The sequence below is a fragment of the Saimiri boliviensis genome, chromosome 11 (genome assembly GCF_048565385.1).
Source record: "Saimiri boliviensis isolate mSaiBol1 chromosome 11, mSaiBol1.pri, whole genome shotgun sequence".
In the NCBI taxonomy this organism is placed as follows: domain Eukaryota; kingdom Metazoa; phylum Chordata; class Mammalia; order Primates; family Cebidae; genus Saimiri; species Saimiri boliviensis.
This window is the reverse complement of record NC_133459.1, coordinates 90,929,395-90,947,705: the sequence shown is the minus strand read 5'-3', so window position 1 is coordinate 90,947,705 and position 18,311 is coordinate 90,929,395. Positions and strand designations below refer to the sequence as shown.

At 37.2% G+C, this 18,311-nt stretch overlaps 1 protein-coding gene and 1 pseudogene across 2 annotated transcripts in view; one reads left to right on the top strand and one right to left on the bottom strand.

Annotated features, from left to right (window-relative positions):
• Nucleotides 1–14,019, bottom strand: part of LOC120363152 (transport and Golgi organization protein 1 homolog) — a 35,120-nt gene extending 21,101 nt beyond the window's left edge. For both annotated transcript variants that reach the window (XM_074381168.1, XM_074381167.1), the window contains exons 1-13: nt 13,848–14,019; nt 12,771–12,902; nt 9,260–9,281; nt 7,722–7,810; nt 7,389–7,466; nt 7,196–7,306; nt 5,453–5,524; nt 5,165–5,269; nt 4,374–4,496; nt 4,160–4,271; nt 3,185–3,240; nt 3,003–3,093; nt 2,691–2,829 (exon numbers count right to left, since the gene is read on the bottom strand). In XM_074381168.1, the coding sequence (XP_074237269.1) occupies nt 2,691–2,829; nt 3,003–3,093; nt 3,185–3,240; nt 4,160–4,271; nt 4,374–4,496; nt 5,165–5,269; nt 5,453–5,524; nt 7,196–7,306; nt 7,389–7,466; nt 7,722–7,810; nt 9,260–9,281; nt 12,771–12,902; nt 13,848–13,958 (1,241 nt within the window). In that variant the 5' untranslated portion in view covers nt 13,959–14,019. The remainder of the gene's footprint in view (nt 1–2,690; nt 2,830–3,002; nt 3,094–3,184; nt 3,241–4,159; nt 4,272–4,373; nt 4,497–5,164; nt 5,270–5,452; nt 5,525–7,195; nt 7,307–7,388; nt 7,467–7,721; nt 7,811–9,259; nt 9,282–12,770; nt 12,903–13,847) is intronic.
• Nucleotides 13,999–17,341, top strand: LOC120363151 (prefoldin subunit 5 pseudogene; annotated as a pseudogene).
• The last annotated feature ends 970 nt before the right edge of the window (nt 17,342–18,311 follow it).

Below are 18,311 nucleotides of genomic sequence, written 5' to 3'. Positions count from 1 at the left end.
AAAAAACAAACAAAAAAACAAAAAAATTGGCTGGGCATGGTGGTGCATGTCTGTAATCACAGCTACTCAGGAGGCTGAGGCAGGAAAATCACTTGAAATTGGGAGGCGGAGGTTGCAATGAGCAGAGATTGCACTGTTGCACTCCAGCCTGGGCAACAAGAGCGAAACTCTGTCTCAAAAAATAAATAAAAAAGTAAAATAATAATAATAAAAAAAAAGATCCCTTTAAAATAGAGTCAAAATAAAGACATTTTCATACAAAAATAAACTCACTGAACCTGAATTAAGGTATATTCTTCAAATAGAATGACAGCGATCACAAATGGAAGACTGAAGACGTAGGAGAATAAAGTATGACAGTAACTATAAATATGTATGTAAATTCAGTATCAGCAGGATAGCACTGTAAAACACACAACATTTTGTGGAGTTTGAGCTATAGAGAGCATTACAGTACATTACCACATGACATTTAAGTCAGGAGGAAGTTAAAGCCCAGAAAGAGGTAACTCCTCGGCCTGGTGCCTGGTGTGGTGGTTTACGCCTGTAGTCCCAGCACTTTGGGAAGCTGAGGTGGGTGGATCATGATGTCAAGAGATTCAGGCCATCCAGGCCAACATGGTGAAACCCTGCCTCTGAAACAAAACACATCTCTACTAAAAATACAAAAATTAGCCAGACATGGTGGTGGGCACCTGTAGTCCCAGCTACTTGTGGCAGGAGAATCGCTTGAACCCAGGAGGCAGAAGTTGCAGTAAGCCGAGATTGTGCCACTGCACTCCAGCCTGCAGACAGAGAGAGATTCTGTTTCAAAAAAGAGAAAAAGAAAGAAAAGAAAGGTAACTCCTCTATGAAGAAAGAGGTAACTCCTTTATGTCAGACTTTGTAATAAGTCCAGGATACATACTGTGGCCTTTAAGGTAATTACAACAAGACAAGTAGAACAACTTGTAACTATCAAGCTTAAATAGAGAAGAGCAGAAGAATTTAAAATACTCTAACAATTCAAAAAAAGGAAAAAGGAACATAGAACAAGCCATCAAATAAAGAGCAGATACCAATATGTAGATTTAAACTCAAATATATTTTAGGAATTACATTTAAGAAGCAAATGAGTGCTCAGCCTGTGTAGCTACCTATTTATTTATGCTACTCACTCCAGAAAAGATTTTTAGGAGCAGGAACATGTGAGTAGGTAAGTGTCTGCCAGGCAGAAACAATAAAGGACATTTTTACTGCAGATAAAACAGCATACATAAAGACAAAGAAGTTTAGAGTGGCATGGAGGAATTGCTGAGTATCTACAGTTCAAAAAGCATCAGAAGAAACCACAGGAAGTGTACCTGGAGAGGCAGCTCAGGGCTAGCTGAGGGGAAAGTGGCCTCTGTACCTGTTAAGGAGTATGGAATTGACCCTCAAGGGAATGGAGCATACTTGATAGATTTCAAGCACATAATGACTTGTATTTTCGAAAGTTCACTCTAGCACCTATAGAGACAATCAGAATTTGGAAGCAGATGTATAAGAAAGACTGAAGATAGATAGGTGATTAGCTAGGGGACTGGCATAAAAGATGACAAGGGCCTGAACACACACAGTGACTTTAGGGGTGGACGGCAGAGTACAAAACACACATGGAGACTGAATGAATGTTGTGGCACATAAATGGATTAACTGGATCATGAAGAAAAACAGTTGCCATTTAAGTAATTCACATTACTACTGGAGGCAGATTCGTACTCTTTTTTAAAAAGTAATGAAATGAGGAATGTCTCTCTGAAGCAAGACAGGCATTTAGACCTGGTCTGAGCAAAATCTGGAAAATCTAAACTAGCTACTTGGTGAGCAAAGAATTAGAGAAAAAGTTAATGGTATAGTTTTAATGTTTAATGGCATACGGCAGTAGCAGCCTAAGCATTTTAGAAGGTTAAATTTGCTTAGCAAACGAGGTCTTCTCACATACTGCCATATACACCATAGAGTAAAATATAAGAGCAAACACAAATAGTAACTGCCACAGACAATCTATTTTTAGGGAATTCAGATGTTTTTGTGGAGAAAAAAACTTGAAATGAATTATAAAAATATAGTTTTCAAAAGATACCTAGCTCAAAATTTGAGATGTGTATTTCAGAAGGTTAGTATCTAAATATATACAACAAATAGTTCTATATTCAAAACTCCTCATCTTTGCCACAATTACATTTAGTCTGAATATTTGACTCTGTGAAGTCCAAAACTTTATGTATCTTTAATAAGTAAAATTTCCTTTTTTGAAGTTTTTATTCTACTAAAATAAAAACTTTATATTTGTCATACAAATCACTCAGACTTTTTAAAGGAAATTACATAACTGACCACAAAGAAAGGAAAGTGAAATAAGTGGTGGAGCCACAGAAAAGGCATGGACAGATCTTCAAAAGAGAAGCACTTCCACAGCAGTAACTGTCAGGACCAGTCAACTGCTCCCTCTTACATGAGTTACAGGCAACAGTTTCTGGCAACTGGTTAGAAAGGAAAGAAAAACGCAGGTTATGAGAAACAAAGCAGATAGGAAGAAAGACAAATGTGTAATAAATAATTAGAGATGGAAAAAAGTATAAGAAATCCTAAAAAAAGATAACATTGTCTATATTAGTACTCCTTTATTTAGTCACATGACAGTGAACAGTAAATGATGAAAATCTTACTTTTGCAAAGCCATCTCCTTCTGCTGATACAGTTCATTCAGAATCTCCCCTTTCTGCCTCAGGGTTCTGCACCCATCTTCCAGCCCATCTTTGGCAGATAGCAGTGAGTTGCGGTCATCTTCCAATTTCTTTGACCTGTCTGTAAAGGGCAAAACACTTGAGCTCTATGTGTGTGCACAAGAACTTGAGAACTTGGTTGGGGGATTGGTGCTGAGAGGAATGAGAAGCATGAAAGCAGGAAACCACTCTTTATCTATCTAATGCAATTTTGCATCTTTCCAGTACACAGCAATTTCTTCTCATGCAACCTACCTTCCAGGTTACATTTAGTGGACATGGAGGCTCTTAGCTTAAGTTGTAAATGTTTTAGATCCTCTTCAACTACCGATATTGCAGTCTGTGTCTAAAAATTACAGAAGAGAGAAGTATTCATATAAGTGAGACACAGTAAAGGCATTCACAGGCGCTTATGGGACTCTAAAAAATGATTATACCTGAGAGACATCCATCATCTGCTTAATTTGATTTTTCATCTTCTCATTTCGGTCACCTAAAAAACAAAAACTCTCATTGTTTTTTCTTTCCTTGCATTTTAAATCTGTATTTTCTTGATTTATGCAAAACTAAACAATTATCATGTTCAAACATTTAAAGAACAAACAAAAATAGAACAGGATTAAACTGACTTTTAAGAGAACTGCAAACCTAGATCCAAAAAGTGAATTCCCATTTGCACAATAAACATGCTATACATGCCATTCTTGAGCAAGAAGAAACGTGAGATAAAGCTCTGTCTTCTATCTCAGATCTGTCTCCACCTGGGCTTAGTAAGTGTCTCATTTAGAAATATTCCCTCCTATTCTCCTCCAGAATCTGCTGTCAGGTGTGGTTTAAAACACTACGTAAGCAATATCCAACTAGAGAGACAACATCTAGAAACACTTACCTCATCAGTAAACACTGCTACCCTATAGCTTCCACTCTCATGACCTTAGTTTCTGGATCCAACCACTTCAGTACTCTTAAAACCAGTTGTGGTTTTCTCTCATGGCCTTAGTTTATGCCTCCAATCACCTTAGTACTCTTAAAACCAGTGGTGGGTCTTAAAAGCAAACAGCTCCTGAGATGACGAGTTTTAAAATGTTATCTCCATTCAGTTGAGAAATACAGTTTCTACTACTGTATATGTTCAATATTTAGAGGTGTAAGACATGACCAGTGCAGCTCCCGTGCACCCTTCTAGTCTCAAGGAGATGTAACCACAAAGTCAGTGTTCCTTGCATGCTCATTGCTATGCCACACCCTAGCAATCCACCTCTGCCCAATGCAAACAGACATATACACAAATCCAGTGATAGGTGTTAGCAACTCTAAAGCTTAAGAGGAAATCCAACCAGCTGAAAAGTAGCATTAGTGTACTTAAAGATAGGAAGGGAAAAGGGATCCGTCCTCCTTGAGACTGATCTTACCTGCCACTTCTCCATTTGTTAATTCATCTGAATCATTTCCTCCTTTATTTTGACCCTCAGATTCAGATTCACACTCTAATCGATTCAACTGCATAATGCAATTAGTCAAAGCCTAAAAAAGATGTAAAAGGGCATTAAAGTCTTTCCATTTTAGTTCAACAGATTTCATGATAATTCACAAGAATTAAGCTTGTACTTGTGAGAATGTACTTACAATAATATTGTTATCCTTGTGAGTAAGAGCTACTTCCAAATCTTTCTGAGACTTTTCAAATGATTTGAGTTGCTCACTGAGCTCGGCATGTAATTTACTCCAGTCTTCAATTTCCTGCTGCAACTGAAAAGTTAAAACATATAATTCCCACAGGTTAGGGCTTTTGCACTGGGTACAAGACCAAGTGAATGAGACAGGGAGGTAAGGAGCCATGCCTCTCCTTAGCCTGTCACTATGGGCTAAGGCCTTGGTTAAGTGGGAGGAGAGAGTGACCCCAATCCTCAGAGCTGTAGTGAGAACTTCAGAGCTGACAAGGAAATTGATCTCGTTTATTGCATCCTCCAGAAAATTATAGCCAATTCAAATAATTCACTTCCAGAAGGAACTGAAGGGCTCATCCTACTATCTCTCAAGTCTAGACTCCTGATCATGTAACCTTCCCTTGGCTAGTGAAGCAGTAACTACTAAAAAGGAGGGTGATAAAATATCTAATTATTAGGTCTAAAAATTCAATCTATTACCCACTTAAGGCTACTCAAGTTAATAGTAATTGGTGTTTGACAAAACAAGACTAAACACTATGATGGGCAAAATAAATTGTACAGAACAGAAAATCCACAACAGACAGAAAGTGCATACCTATACTCAATTTTGGAATTATAAACTTTGCATATCTAAGAACAGAATCCTGCATGTACATTACCTTAAACATAGATCTGAAAAAAGGTATTCATGTGATATGATACTGGATTCTCTATTTTACATGACCCAGGACATGTACTTTTCTTTACCTGCTCTTTTTTCTTCTGAAGCCTAGCATTTTCTTCTTGAACCCGATGGCATTCACACTTCACTTTCTCTTCACTAAGCTTAGCTTCGTTAAGTGCAATTTGAACCTAATGCAAAACACTTCTATTAGTGAATTAATTCCAAATAAAACCAAAAAAAAAAGTTATTTTCCCAACCCAACATCATATAGTTTTCATTTTTTGCACAATTTAGCACATGTCACATTTTTTGCTCCTCAATAAAACGATGATATAGTTTTAATATCCTGCAGGAATTATAGTCAGCTTTACCTCTGAAAATTCTGAAGCATTCATGGAAATAACATCTTTTAACTTCTCTATAGATTTCTTGTTTTCTGATATCTTCCATGTAAAAACAGAACACAAAATGCATATTAGGATTTCAGTATAAACACCGGGATATACACTAAAAAGAGGAAACATCAACGAAGTAAATCCCAGAGCCATCCTGTGTTTCAGGCAAAAGCAGGTTTTTCAGTTTTGCCCTAGGGAAAAATCAAGAACTTAAAGAGGTAAAGTAAATTAGTTTAACCATTGTGGAAGACAGTGTGGTGATTCCTTAAGGACCTAAAAATAGAAATTCCATTTGACCCAGCAATCCCATTACTGGGTATATATCCAAAGAATTATAAATCGTTCTACAATAAGGACACATGCACACGAACGTTCATTGCAGCACTGTTTACAATAGCAAATACCTGGAACCAACCCAAATGCCCATCAATGATAGACTGGACAGGGAAAATATGGTACATATACAACATGGAATATTATGCAGCCATCAAAAACGATGAGTTCATGTCGTTTGTAGGGACATGGATGAACCTGGAAACCATCATTCTCAGCAAACTGACACAAGAGCAGAAAATCAAATACCGCATGTTCTCACTCATAGGCGGGTGTTGAACAATGAGAACACATGGACACAGGGAGGGGAGCACTACACATTGGGGCCTGTTGAGGGGAAGGGATGGGGGTGAGGAGGTGGGGAGAGATAGCATGAGGAGCAATGCCAGATATAGGTGAAGGGGAGGAAGTCAGAAAATCATACTGCCATGTGTGTACCTATGCAACAATCTTGCATGTTCTTCACATGTACCCCAAAACCTAAAATGCAATAAAAAATAAATAAATAAATAAATAAAAATAAAAAATAAAAAAAGAAAATAAACAAAGGCATAAATATTTCATGGCATACACAACTTTCCTTGTTAGAATAAAATGTGGTACATGGTGAGACTAAAAGATGAAAGAAAAGAAACTGAAAAAACTTTCAAGTTAACCAGTTCAAATCAATGTGGTCTTTTTTTCAAAAAAATCCCTAAGGTACTTTAAAAATTCTCTTGCCCGAATTAAAAATGGTAGAATTAGAGTGAGAATAGACAGATCATGCATATACAAAAATTCCAAATAATTTATGGATATCCTGGCTCCTCAAGTGGATGGAGCATAATCCTTCACTTTTTAACTGTGGGCTGTGTTGCTAACTTCCTTCCAAAGAGTAATAATGCAAAAGGTTAAAAAAAGAAAAAAGGAATTTTACAGTGAAGAAACCTGGCAATACTAAGCTCAGTCAGGTCATCAAGATTAATAGAATGTGGGATTTATGGGAACCCTCTTTACTATCTTTGCAATATTTATGTCCTTCTGAAACTATTCTATTAATAAAGTAAAATGCTTATAGTGAAAAAAAAAACTTTGCAAAACAAAACAAAACAAAACACAAGGACTGTTCAACTAGGTTGTGGTTTCTTAGTTGCTCCACATGTTTTGGAGGGCAGAGCCAAGCAATACAACAAGTACCTAAGGTTGAGAACCAAAATACTTCCTAGGCCTGTAAGAGTAACTTCTTGTGTAAGTACTTAAAATCCCACAAAAAAAGGACAAAAGTAGGTTCAACTACCCTGACTCGCACTCTTACTTCACAGAACACTATGGAAAATAAAAAGTTCAAATCCATCTACAGAGTTCAAAAACCAAATTATTAGTAACTCTTAGCAGCAAAACTCTTACCAAATCCTGATTCTTGACATTCTGTTCTCTCTCAGATTCTAATGTAACACGAAGATTTTTAGCTATGTCGCCCAGAATTTCATTATTTTTTTCAAGTGTCTTGATTTTATCCTACAAAAAAGATATTAAGATTAGTTATATTCATTAATTTTTACTTTTGTTTTCAAATGTAATCCCCAAAAGAAGTTTTTACCTTAAATTTAATGGCTTTATCAGAGAGAATCATATTTTGTTTCCTGGTTTCTTGAATATGTTTCTTTGATTCCTCAATCTACAAAATATAAAGCATTCAGAATCCAGAAATACCAAGTATTGTGCTATTGGAACTTACTTTGAAGTGACTGACCTCTTACAGAAGAAACCAGTACTTTACACACATGATTGCTTAAGCTCTGGATTGTTTGTAGAAAATAATGGAATAATAAATACGATTTTAAAATACCATAGTAACTGAACTATAAGACAGGTGAAAATAATTCAAGCTGGGACCATGGGGAAAAAAAAAACAAACAAAGAATAATTATACCTTCTGTTCATAATTTGACAATTTCTGTACAAGTTCTGTATTTTCTTTCATAATAATCTTCAACTTCTCAGAAATCTGCTGTTCAGTAACTGAAAAAAGAAAATATATAAGGTTATTATGATCACTAAATGAAACTGAATTACCCAATGTATCAGCAGAAAGAAATGTTATCTGGCATTATGAGAAAAAAGAACTTCTTAACATAACTATTATGGTTTTGAAATGTGATATGGTTTGGATTCTGTCTCCACCAATCTCAAGTCAAATTATAGTCCCCAATGTTGGAGGTGGGGCCTGGTGGGAGGTGATTGGATCATAGGGGTGATTTCTCATGAGTGGTTTATCACCATCCCTGTGGTTCTGTTCTTGTGACAGTGACTGAGTTCTTGTGGAGTCTGGTTGTTTAAAAGTGTGCAGCATCTCCCCACTCACTCTCTCTTGCTCCTGCTTCTGCCATGTAAGTTGACCTGCTCTTGCTTTGCCTCCTACTATGGGTAAAAGCTCCCTGAGGCCTCCCCAGAAGCAGATGCCACTATGCTTCCTGTATAGCCTGCAGAATTATGAGCTAATTAAACCTCTTTCTCATAAATTACCTAGTCTTAGATATTTCTTTTTTTGAGATAGGGTCTCAGTCTGTTGCCCAGGCTGGAGTTCAGTGGCACAATCTCAGCTCACTGCAAACTCCACCTCCCGAGCTCAAGCAATTCGCCTGTCTCAGCCTCCCAAGCACCTGAGACCACAGGTGTGTTCCACCACACCCAGCCAATTTTTCTATTTTTTTTAATAGAGATGGGGTTTCTCCATATTGCCCAGGCTGGTCTCAAAATCCTGAGCTCAAGCAATCCTCCTGCCTTGGCCTCCCAAAGTGTTGGGATTACAGGCATGAGCCATCATACATGGCCTTGAGTATTTCTTTACAGCAGTGTTAGAACAGATTAATACAAAAAGCGATCTGCTAATAAGAATAAGAATGTAAAAATATTGTTACAACTTAAGAAAAATATAATAAGAACCTTTATTTCAATGAGAGTCTAATTTAAATTTATTTCCAAGATGGAAAACCCAGTAAAACGTTATAGGTCAATATTACTCCCTGCATGAAGCACTTTTTATTCTCAGAAAATGGTATCACTTCAAATATGTCATTTGCAAAGAGAAACAGAAAATGCAAGCATGCTGATTTGTATTTCTAGTCCTGAAATTATCTACTTAAATAAATATTTAATGTACTAAATCATTAGCACAGAAAAACTGGTCACATGTAATAAACTAGCACATCAATGTTTAAGGTAAATCAGCCCCCAATGAAACTAATCTTCTCCCTACTCCCACAATTTGTTCCTCGTCATCTCCTGTATCAGTTGGTAGCATCACCATTTATTCTATCATCCAAGCTAGCAACCTGGGAATAGGAAAGTTTTCAGAAGCTGTAAGTCAGTCAGACATCAAAAGCCACTAAAACTACTTACATATAAAAGCCATATCAAACACCAGTAGAGAGGGAATAGCACAAATAAAAAACAAGCCTAAAGATTTACCTTGATATACTCTACTCTTTACCTAGAAAAGAGAAATAAAAGTTAAATTGTATGTCAAACATTTCATTAATAGGTATATATAGTTCCTAACTATATAATAGGTGTATATAATTCCAACAACAGTTGGAATTATAACCAAATGGTAATTTAATAACAGTTTGCTTTAGCATAATAAATCCACAAGATTAAAAATACTAAAAAGGTTAAAAAGCATTTCAAATTTAACCAGTAGTTATATGTTGCAGTCTGACAGATAAAGCACTAAGATATATATATGTTTACATATCTAAATGAACACCAGTCTTATGAAATGAGCACTTAACTTGAATAACAGAAATGGCTAATATTTTTTATAAAAAATATATTAATATTTTATTTACTCAAAGTCACTTATTTGGCAACTTCAAAGAGCCAGAATGAAATCTAAAAACATCGACCACTCAAAAAGACTCTGAGGAAACAAAATTAAAGGTATAATCTTTGTACTAAGATAAATCTCCTTTGCTTTCCAGAAAATATCTCAGAAATCCTATTCAAAGTTGACTACTGGCTGAACATAGAAACAATTCTATTAACACTAAGGTTGACTTTCTTAGACCACTAAAAACAGTGCTCATGAACCTGACAGGAAAGGGAAGATTGCTTGAGGAAAATGCACAAGCAACAAGAGAAATGACAACTATCATCTTCCTGAAAGGACAAAACTCAAATCATCCCCCAAAGACAGCACTAAATTATAGGTCAATAAAAGCCAAGCAGTAACTAATTTTTAAAAGAGAATATTACTAAATTTCTTTGCAGCCCAGAACATATTTATCCCTTCAAATGTTATAAATAGTGATGAGATACTAACACCAGTTCACAAATCACTCATAATCATCTCACTAAATTAATATACTGTTTACATAATACACTGTATAATATACTGTTATATATAGTAATTAATATACTGTATACATAATAATTACAGTATCTAAATCTCACTTAAAATACTATTATTATAGGAATATGCATTCAGAAATTTCCAACATGGAAAGAAATTACTATCTCTCTAATGGCCTTGCTAATGAGAGTAAACTTCCTGTGCTCCATTTCACCCAAACTAACAGGCAAGCAGAGACCAAGTTTCCAAAACTCAAATGCTGAGGCTGAGGAACAGCAGTTAGGACAGAGAGCCTATATAACTTTCTGAAAAACAAAAAAAGGTGTTAGTTTATTTATTAACAAATAGGAGAAACAAGAATGGGAAATGTAAAATGTTTTCACCTTTTCCCTTTCCATTTACCCTTTAATTCTGCCTTTTTATCTGAGAAAAACACCCATGAGGTTCGAGAAAGCCTCACAGGAAAAAAGACTCTTCTTTATAAGCGATTTTACAATCAACTCTGAAAGCAGAGAAAAATTATTAACGATGATATATATGATATAATTATAAAATCAGAAAAAGAATACTTAGTTTTAGAAAGATTTGCATTCAATAATTTTGGCCATTTTAACTGTTAAATTTCAATCAAAAGTTTTTCATATCTACAAAGCTCATTTATACAAAATAATCTTCTCCCAATTATGTTAAATAACATATTCTCCCAAATATCTTAAGCTAAATGCAATACAGTATAATCATAAGTATGTACAAGTATGAGTATATACACTTATAAGTACATATGTTTAAGTCTGAATGACAAATTCTGCACAGAAGACTAAAAGATTTTTAAAAATTAATGGTGTGTCTTTGCACATGATATAATCTGTATTTCCAAATAAAAAAATACTTAGAGTAAAATGGTACATAATCAAATCGAAAACACACATCTTTTAAAAACTGAAAACTTACCTCATCTAAAGAATTTTTATCATTTTGTTGTATTTCCTTGCAGCATTTATTTTCTGTGTGTATATTTACGATATACAGTTTATCTACACGTTAAAGGCTTAGTTTCTACTTTTTTTCTACTTCATGTTAAATTGTGAGTATTTGTTGTGCTCCTGTTTTTGAATTATATAAAGCAGACTAATATCCCATTATATGAACATAAAATAATTTAACAATTTTCCTACTGTGAATCACGGTAGGTTGTGCAAAGTTTCACTCTAATAAATTCTGTTCCATTGAATGCTCTTATGTAAGATATTTAAAACTTTTTTTTTTTTGATATAGATTCTCACTCTGTTGTCCAGGCTGGAGTGCAGTGGCATGATCTGCCTCCCCAGTTAAAGTGATTCTCCTGCCTCAGCCTCCAGAGTAGCTGGGATTACAAGATTCTGCCACCACACCCAGCTAACTTTTGTATTTTTAATAGAGATGGGGTTTCATCTTGTTGCCCAGGCTGGTCTCAAACCCTTAGCCTCTTGTGATCCACCCACCTCGGCCTCCCAAAATGCTAGGATTACAGGTGTGAGCTACCAGGCCCAGCCACGAAAAATATTTAATGTATAACTGGTTATTTCTTTTCTTTCTTTCTTTTTTTTTTTTTTTTGAGATAGAATCTCACTCTGTGGCCTGGGCTGGAGTGCAGTAGTGCATCTGGCCTCACTGCAGCCTCTGCCTCCCAGGTTCAAGGGAGTCTCTGCCTCAGCCTCTCAAGTAGCTGGAATTACAGGCGTGCACCATGACACCCAGCTAATTCTTTAATTTTTAGTAGAGATGATGTTTCATCATGTTGGCCAGGCTGGTCTCAAAATCATGGCCTCAGTGATCTGCCTGCCTTGGACTCCCAAAGTGCTAAGATTACAGGTGTGAGCCACCATGCCCAGCTGACTAGTTATTTCTTTTGGATAGATTACTAGGCATGATATTAATACAATATAAAGGGAGATAACCATTTTTAAGACTTCTGACACACATCATGAAACTACTTTTCAGGATGGTTCTAAAAATTCCCAATTTTACCAACAGTGTACATATGACTTATCTAATTCTTGTTTTTTCTTTCCTTTTTGAGTTGAGATAAAGATCCAACTAATTCTTATTATTTAAATTTTGATATAAGGGACATATAAATTGAAATTTTCCTGTTGAGATTATACATGTCATCTTGTTTACTTAAGAATTTATCAACACAAGGGCTGAGCATAGTGGCTCATGTCTGTCATCTCAGCACTTTGGGAGGCCAAGGCGGGTGGATCACAAGGTCAGGAGTTCAAGGCCAGCTTGGCCAAGATGGTGAAATCCCATCTCTACTAAAAATATGAAAAAAAAAATTAGCTAGGAATGGTGGTGGGTGCCAATAATCCCACCTACTCAGGAGGCTGAGGCAGAGAATTGCTTGAACCCGGGAGACGGAGGTTGCAGTGAGCCAAGAGCTGCCTGGAGAACAGAGCAAGACTCTTGTCTTAAAAAAAAAAATGATAACTTACCAAGACAAAAAATACACCAAATTATTTTACAGGGTTAGCTTGAATTAAAAGTGTTAATTTCTGTTCATGTTAGTAACTAAAATAGAAACAAAAGGGCTATGATTATAAAAGCATACTTGAATTTATGAGATATAGTATACATTAATTTACTCACAACAAGGATAGTTCTCCAGAAGAAAACAGCAACTGAAGCAATTCCCAAGAAGGCAGTGATAAGTACAGGTTTCCATGGCAGTCCATAAAAATCAGGCCCAGGCTGAACATCATCAGGCAATGTAGAAACTAGCTGAAAAGGGCATGTTAGAAATAATGAGAAACCTTAAAGAAACTTAACATAAAGCAGTCACAAAGACTCATCCATAGAAATTCTAAAACAACTCTTGTCAGATACCTATCCCCTCAAAAATTTTACATAGCTCTCACTGTTTCAAGAAAAATAGGACACTGGGAGTTTTATACTCATTGTTTGGCTTGTAGTGTTTCGAAGTATTATGAGTCTAAATGTCTTTAGGTTGAGCATGTATTTCTAGTTTGCAACAGGACCTGATACAATATGTTATCTAAAACATGGCTAGAATCTCTCTGGAACATACTTTTCTCTTGAATAAGTTGGTTTTTGTTGCTTAAGAAAACACATAAGACAACTTTAGATATACAAGTGATCAACTTTTTATGGCTAAAAATACAACCAATATTATGATAATGAATACCATAAAGAATGTGCTATTCCTCTTAGATTTACAATCTTAAATCAACTCTTACATAAACAAACAAATGCTGAGTAAATTATGATAGCTTCTGATAACTGATCTACATAAACTGCTTTGAATTTAGTGCCTTAATTCTAAATGTTTCCTTGAAGACAGTACATTAAACACCTGTCTGCTCTATGATGTTTTCACGGTCCTCTACAAGTACACTATCATACTGGTCTCATCCCCCAACAGAGCCGCGGGCTATAGTGAAAAGACCTGTAGACTGTGTTTAGATCATGACTGTACCCCAGAACACAAAGTGCTGTCATTTTGTTAAGTACTCAATTAAAAAAGAAAGTGACAAAACCTCAAACACACTTCCACCTGACTCCCTAAACAGCATAAAACGTCTTGCCTTCCTTGAATCTGACACTCCATTTCTCCTTTGCATAGACAATCAGTGCACCCACTCTGCTTAGAATTCGTCCACCTGCCTGCCAAAGGTGGGGTCCCTCCCTGGGAATGGGGACCGTCACCTCCAGCAGCTTGGCTATGAAGGCTGTGTAGAGCACCGACAGGGGTCCCAGAAGTTCCCAGTCCCCCAGGGTATCGGGGAGAGAAGATACAGTAGCAGGTACTGAGTCCATTGTGTAGAACAGCTGAACACAAGCGACACTTCCCTGCGGAATGGCACTGGGTCCCTGTGTTTCAGAGCTTCCTCCTTCGGAAAGGCCCCAGTTCAGGGGGCGGCCACTGGGATTGAACTCCGCCTTCCACAGCTGCGGCCACTTTCACTTGAGGCCTCCTATAAAACACGTCATCAGCCACTGCCCTCTGGCACACATCACCGCACCTAAGGAGCCAGCCCGTGGGGGTGGGGCTAGAGTGGACGGAACCAACTGTCGAGGGAGCGGGGGTGAAAGGGCAGATAGAGCTGGAGTGAAAGAATCCAGGTAAAGAGAGGTGGGGGTGAGTGGAGCTTCCGCCAGGAACCGGCAATTTAAAAAGCCCGGAGCGAGGGAACCAGGGAGCTACCCAGAGGATTCTGGGTGGCAGCTGAGTAAATGGAGAAAGGCAGGCCTCTTGTGCCAGCGGGAGCTGGCCCTTCCTGTCACAGTGTGTAAGGACCACCACCCAGATGTGGTGCCATTGCCCTGAGTGGTCTTTCTGCCCTGCCCACTCAGTCCTCTGCTTACTGTTCCACCTCCAGGCCTCCATTGCACACACTCTCTTACATTCTTGCTGACATGATGCTCTATTAAAAAGCCTTGCCCAGGAGTCATGTCATCATGTCACCTCCCCCCATGCACAGGTGTTCAGTTATGGGTCCCACTTTTTAGTTTAGATGATGGCTGTGGGGAAGAGGAGGGAGTCTCCCTATGTTGCCCAGGCTGGACTCGAACTCTGGAGCTCAAGCCATCTGAGAAGCTGGGACTACAAGTGCCTGGCCACATCTTAAAGTTATATGGCTTGCGGAAAAGGACAAGGATAATGAATAGTATGGAAATCACATTCCAAAAGTTGAAGAAACTGGAGGTATTTGATATGTGGGGGAAACATGATAGCTGTAAATAAAGATACCATTCTTAGACCTTTAAAGGTCTATCTTTGGCCAAGCACAGTGGTTCATGCCTGTAATTCCAGCATTTTGGGAGGCTGAGGTGGGCAGATAACGAGGTCAAGAGATGGAGACCATCCTGACTAATGTGGTGAAACCCCATCTCTACTAAAAATACAAAAATTAGCTTGGCATGGTGGCACATGCCTGTAGTCCCAGCTAATCGGGAGTCTGAGGCAGGAGAATCACTTGAACCCAAGAGGCGGAGGTTGCAGTGAGCTGAGATCGAGCCACTGCCCTCCAGCCTGGCAACACAGCAAGACTCCATCTCAAAAAAGAAAAAAGAAAAAGAAAAGAAAAGAAAAAGCCTAAACTCAACTCGGAGGAACAATCAAGCAAGAAGAAACCCTGAGAAAGAAGAGAAATGAAGGGTTCAATGTGAGAGGAGAGTGGGATCTATAATCACAGAATGGTACTGGTCCAAGAATGTATACAGATCACAGGGCAGAATAAAATATCCAGAAATAGACCCAACTGCACTGGAAATTTGGGATACAGCAAGTCAGCTGAGGTAAAACAGTTTTTAATAAATGATATTACATATCTAGATAACAACATGGAAATGATAAGATTGGATCTTTTTCTTACATTCATAAACTCCAAGTGAATCAGAAACCTGAATGTAAACAATGAAAACAAGTAGTAGAAAAAATTGTGTGAATGTCTCTATGTATTATGTGAGTGGAGAAGACCTTCCTAATTATGTATCAAAATCCAGAAGCAACAAAGGAAAAGATTTGTAAATTTGATTACAGAAAAGCAAAAAAACTTGCCCATACCCAATCCACAAAAATTGCAAAATAAGCAGAGTTGGCAATGATAACCCAAGAAAAAATATTTGTAACATATACTGAAGGATTAATATTCCTAACATATAAAGTGCTTTGTAAATAAGAGGATGGCAGCCAGCAAACCTAGAGAGAAATGGGCTGAGGAAACAAGCAGATCCCACAAAAAGAAATGCAAATAATTTAAAAAATATATAGAAACGTGCTCTGCCCCATTCATAATAAAAGAAATACAAATTGAACCTTACAATGAAATATGATTTCTCATTTATCTTGGCAAGATCCAAATATATGACAACACACACTGTAGGTGAGAGAATGTGGAGGAAGCAGACACTCTCATTCTCTGCTGATTTTAATATAATATTATACAACCCCTATGATTTGGCAACATCTTCCAAAATAATTTGTTTATTTACCTACTGACTCGACAATCCCACTTCTAAAGATCTATCTCAAAGATACTGGGGATCTAACAACAAATGCTGGAAAAAATACATGCACAAAACTATATTATTCGAGCATTACTTATAACAAAAGACTGGAAACAACCAAAATGGTCATCAATGAAAGACATTTAAATAAAATGAAGTATACTGTGAAGCTATAAAAGAAAATAATTTTATATACTGCTAGGGTATGGTGTCAGAATACATTTTTTTAAAGGTAAAGTAGAGGTCTACCTTCAAGTTGAATAAGCCTACAGTTATCTAAGAAAGTAAGAATTTTTTCTTTACAGCTTTGAAGAAAATATGACATTCAGTAAGTTACGTGTATTTAAAGTGCACAGTTTGATCATTTCGGCATATGAAGACACCTGTGAAACCATCAACACGACCAACATAGTGAAACTCCCGAAGTCTCCCTTTGTAATCTCCTGCTCCTTTTCACCCTTCCCTGCCCCCCAAGCAGAATTTCTGGTCTAGTAGATTAGTTTGCATTTCGTGAAGTTGGATATGTAAATAATAATGCGTGATTATATTATAGTTTCTCTAGCTTCTCTCATTCAATATAATTTGAGATTCACCCTCATTGCTACACGTATCTATAATGGTTCACTTGTTTTTATTGCTGAGTAGTATTTCATTGCATGGGTGTACCACAATCTGTTTATCTTTCACCTATGGATGGATACTTGTTTTTTTTTTTTTTTCCAGTTTTAGGCTTTTATAAATAAAACTGCCAAGACTATCACGGAGATGAATCTGCCACAGCTGGAAATGCTCAAGAACCAGCTGGACCAGGAAGTGGAGTTCTTGTCCATGTCCACTGCTCAGCCCAAGGTGGTACAGACCAACTATGTAGAAGCCAAAGACTAAACATGCTGAATAAGAGCAACGAGGGAAGAGAATTACCCATCCCACTGACAAGTTCTATGTTTGTTCCTGAGAAGATGCATGATGTGGAAAATGTGCTCATCGATGTGGGAACTGTGTACCATGTAGAGAAGATAGCTGAGGATGCCAAGGACTTCTTCAAGAGGAAGACAGACTTCTTAACCACGCAGATGGAGAAAACTCAGCCAGCTCTCCAGGAGAAGCACGTCATGAAACAGGCTGTCATGGAAATGATGAGCCAGAAGATTCAGCAGATCACAGCCCTGGGGGCAGCTCAGGCTACTTAAGGCCTGAGAGTTTGTTGCAGAAATAATGCAGAGGAACATCCTTTGGGTGTGGCTTCCTGATGCCAGTGAAGGGAAGGGTCTTATGTTTAATGCCAATAAATGTACCAAAATAAACTGTCAAAAAATTGATCTACAAGTCTTTCTATGCATGTATAATTTATTTTCACTCAGGTAACTCTCTCTTGGGTAAATGTTTAGGAGACAAATGGCTAGATCATATGACCAGTATAGGTTTACTGTCTTATGAAACTGACAAGCTGTTTTCCAAGATAGCTGTACCACTTCATAGAGCTATCACCACCAGTAGTGTATGATACTTTCCGTTCCTTCATATCTTCTCCAACACGTGGTACAATCAGTTTTAAAAATTTTAGCCATTATATTAAGTGTGTAGTGGTAACTCACTATAGTTTAAATTGACGTTTCCCTGATAATTATGCTGAACATGTTTTAGTGTGCTTACTTGCAATCAGTATATCTTCCTTGGTAAAGCATTATTTCACTGGGTTACATTTTTAGATGAATTTTTAAAGTTCTTTATGTATTCTGAATACAAATCTTTTATCAGATGCATACTTTGCAGTAACTCTTTCCCAGTGTGTAGTTTGTGTAAGTGTATTTTGAAGATATGTTTTTATTTTGATTGAGTCCAAATTATCAAATTTCTCCTTGTGAATCATACTTTTGATGTCAACTGTAAGAAATCTTTGCCTAATTCAAGTTCAGTAATTTTTTTTCCTTTTTAAATTATGGTTTTATAGCAGTTTTTTTAAAATTGCATTTTAGGTTTGGGGTACATGTGAAGAACATGCAAGATTGTTGCATAGGTACACACATGGCAGTGTGGTTTGCTGCCTTCCGTCCCCTCGCCTGTATCTGTCATTTCTCCCCATGCTATCTCTTCCCACCTCCCCACCCCCCTGTCCCTCCCCCCTTTCCCCACAATGGACCCCCGTGTGTAGTGCTCCAC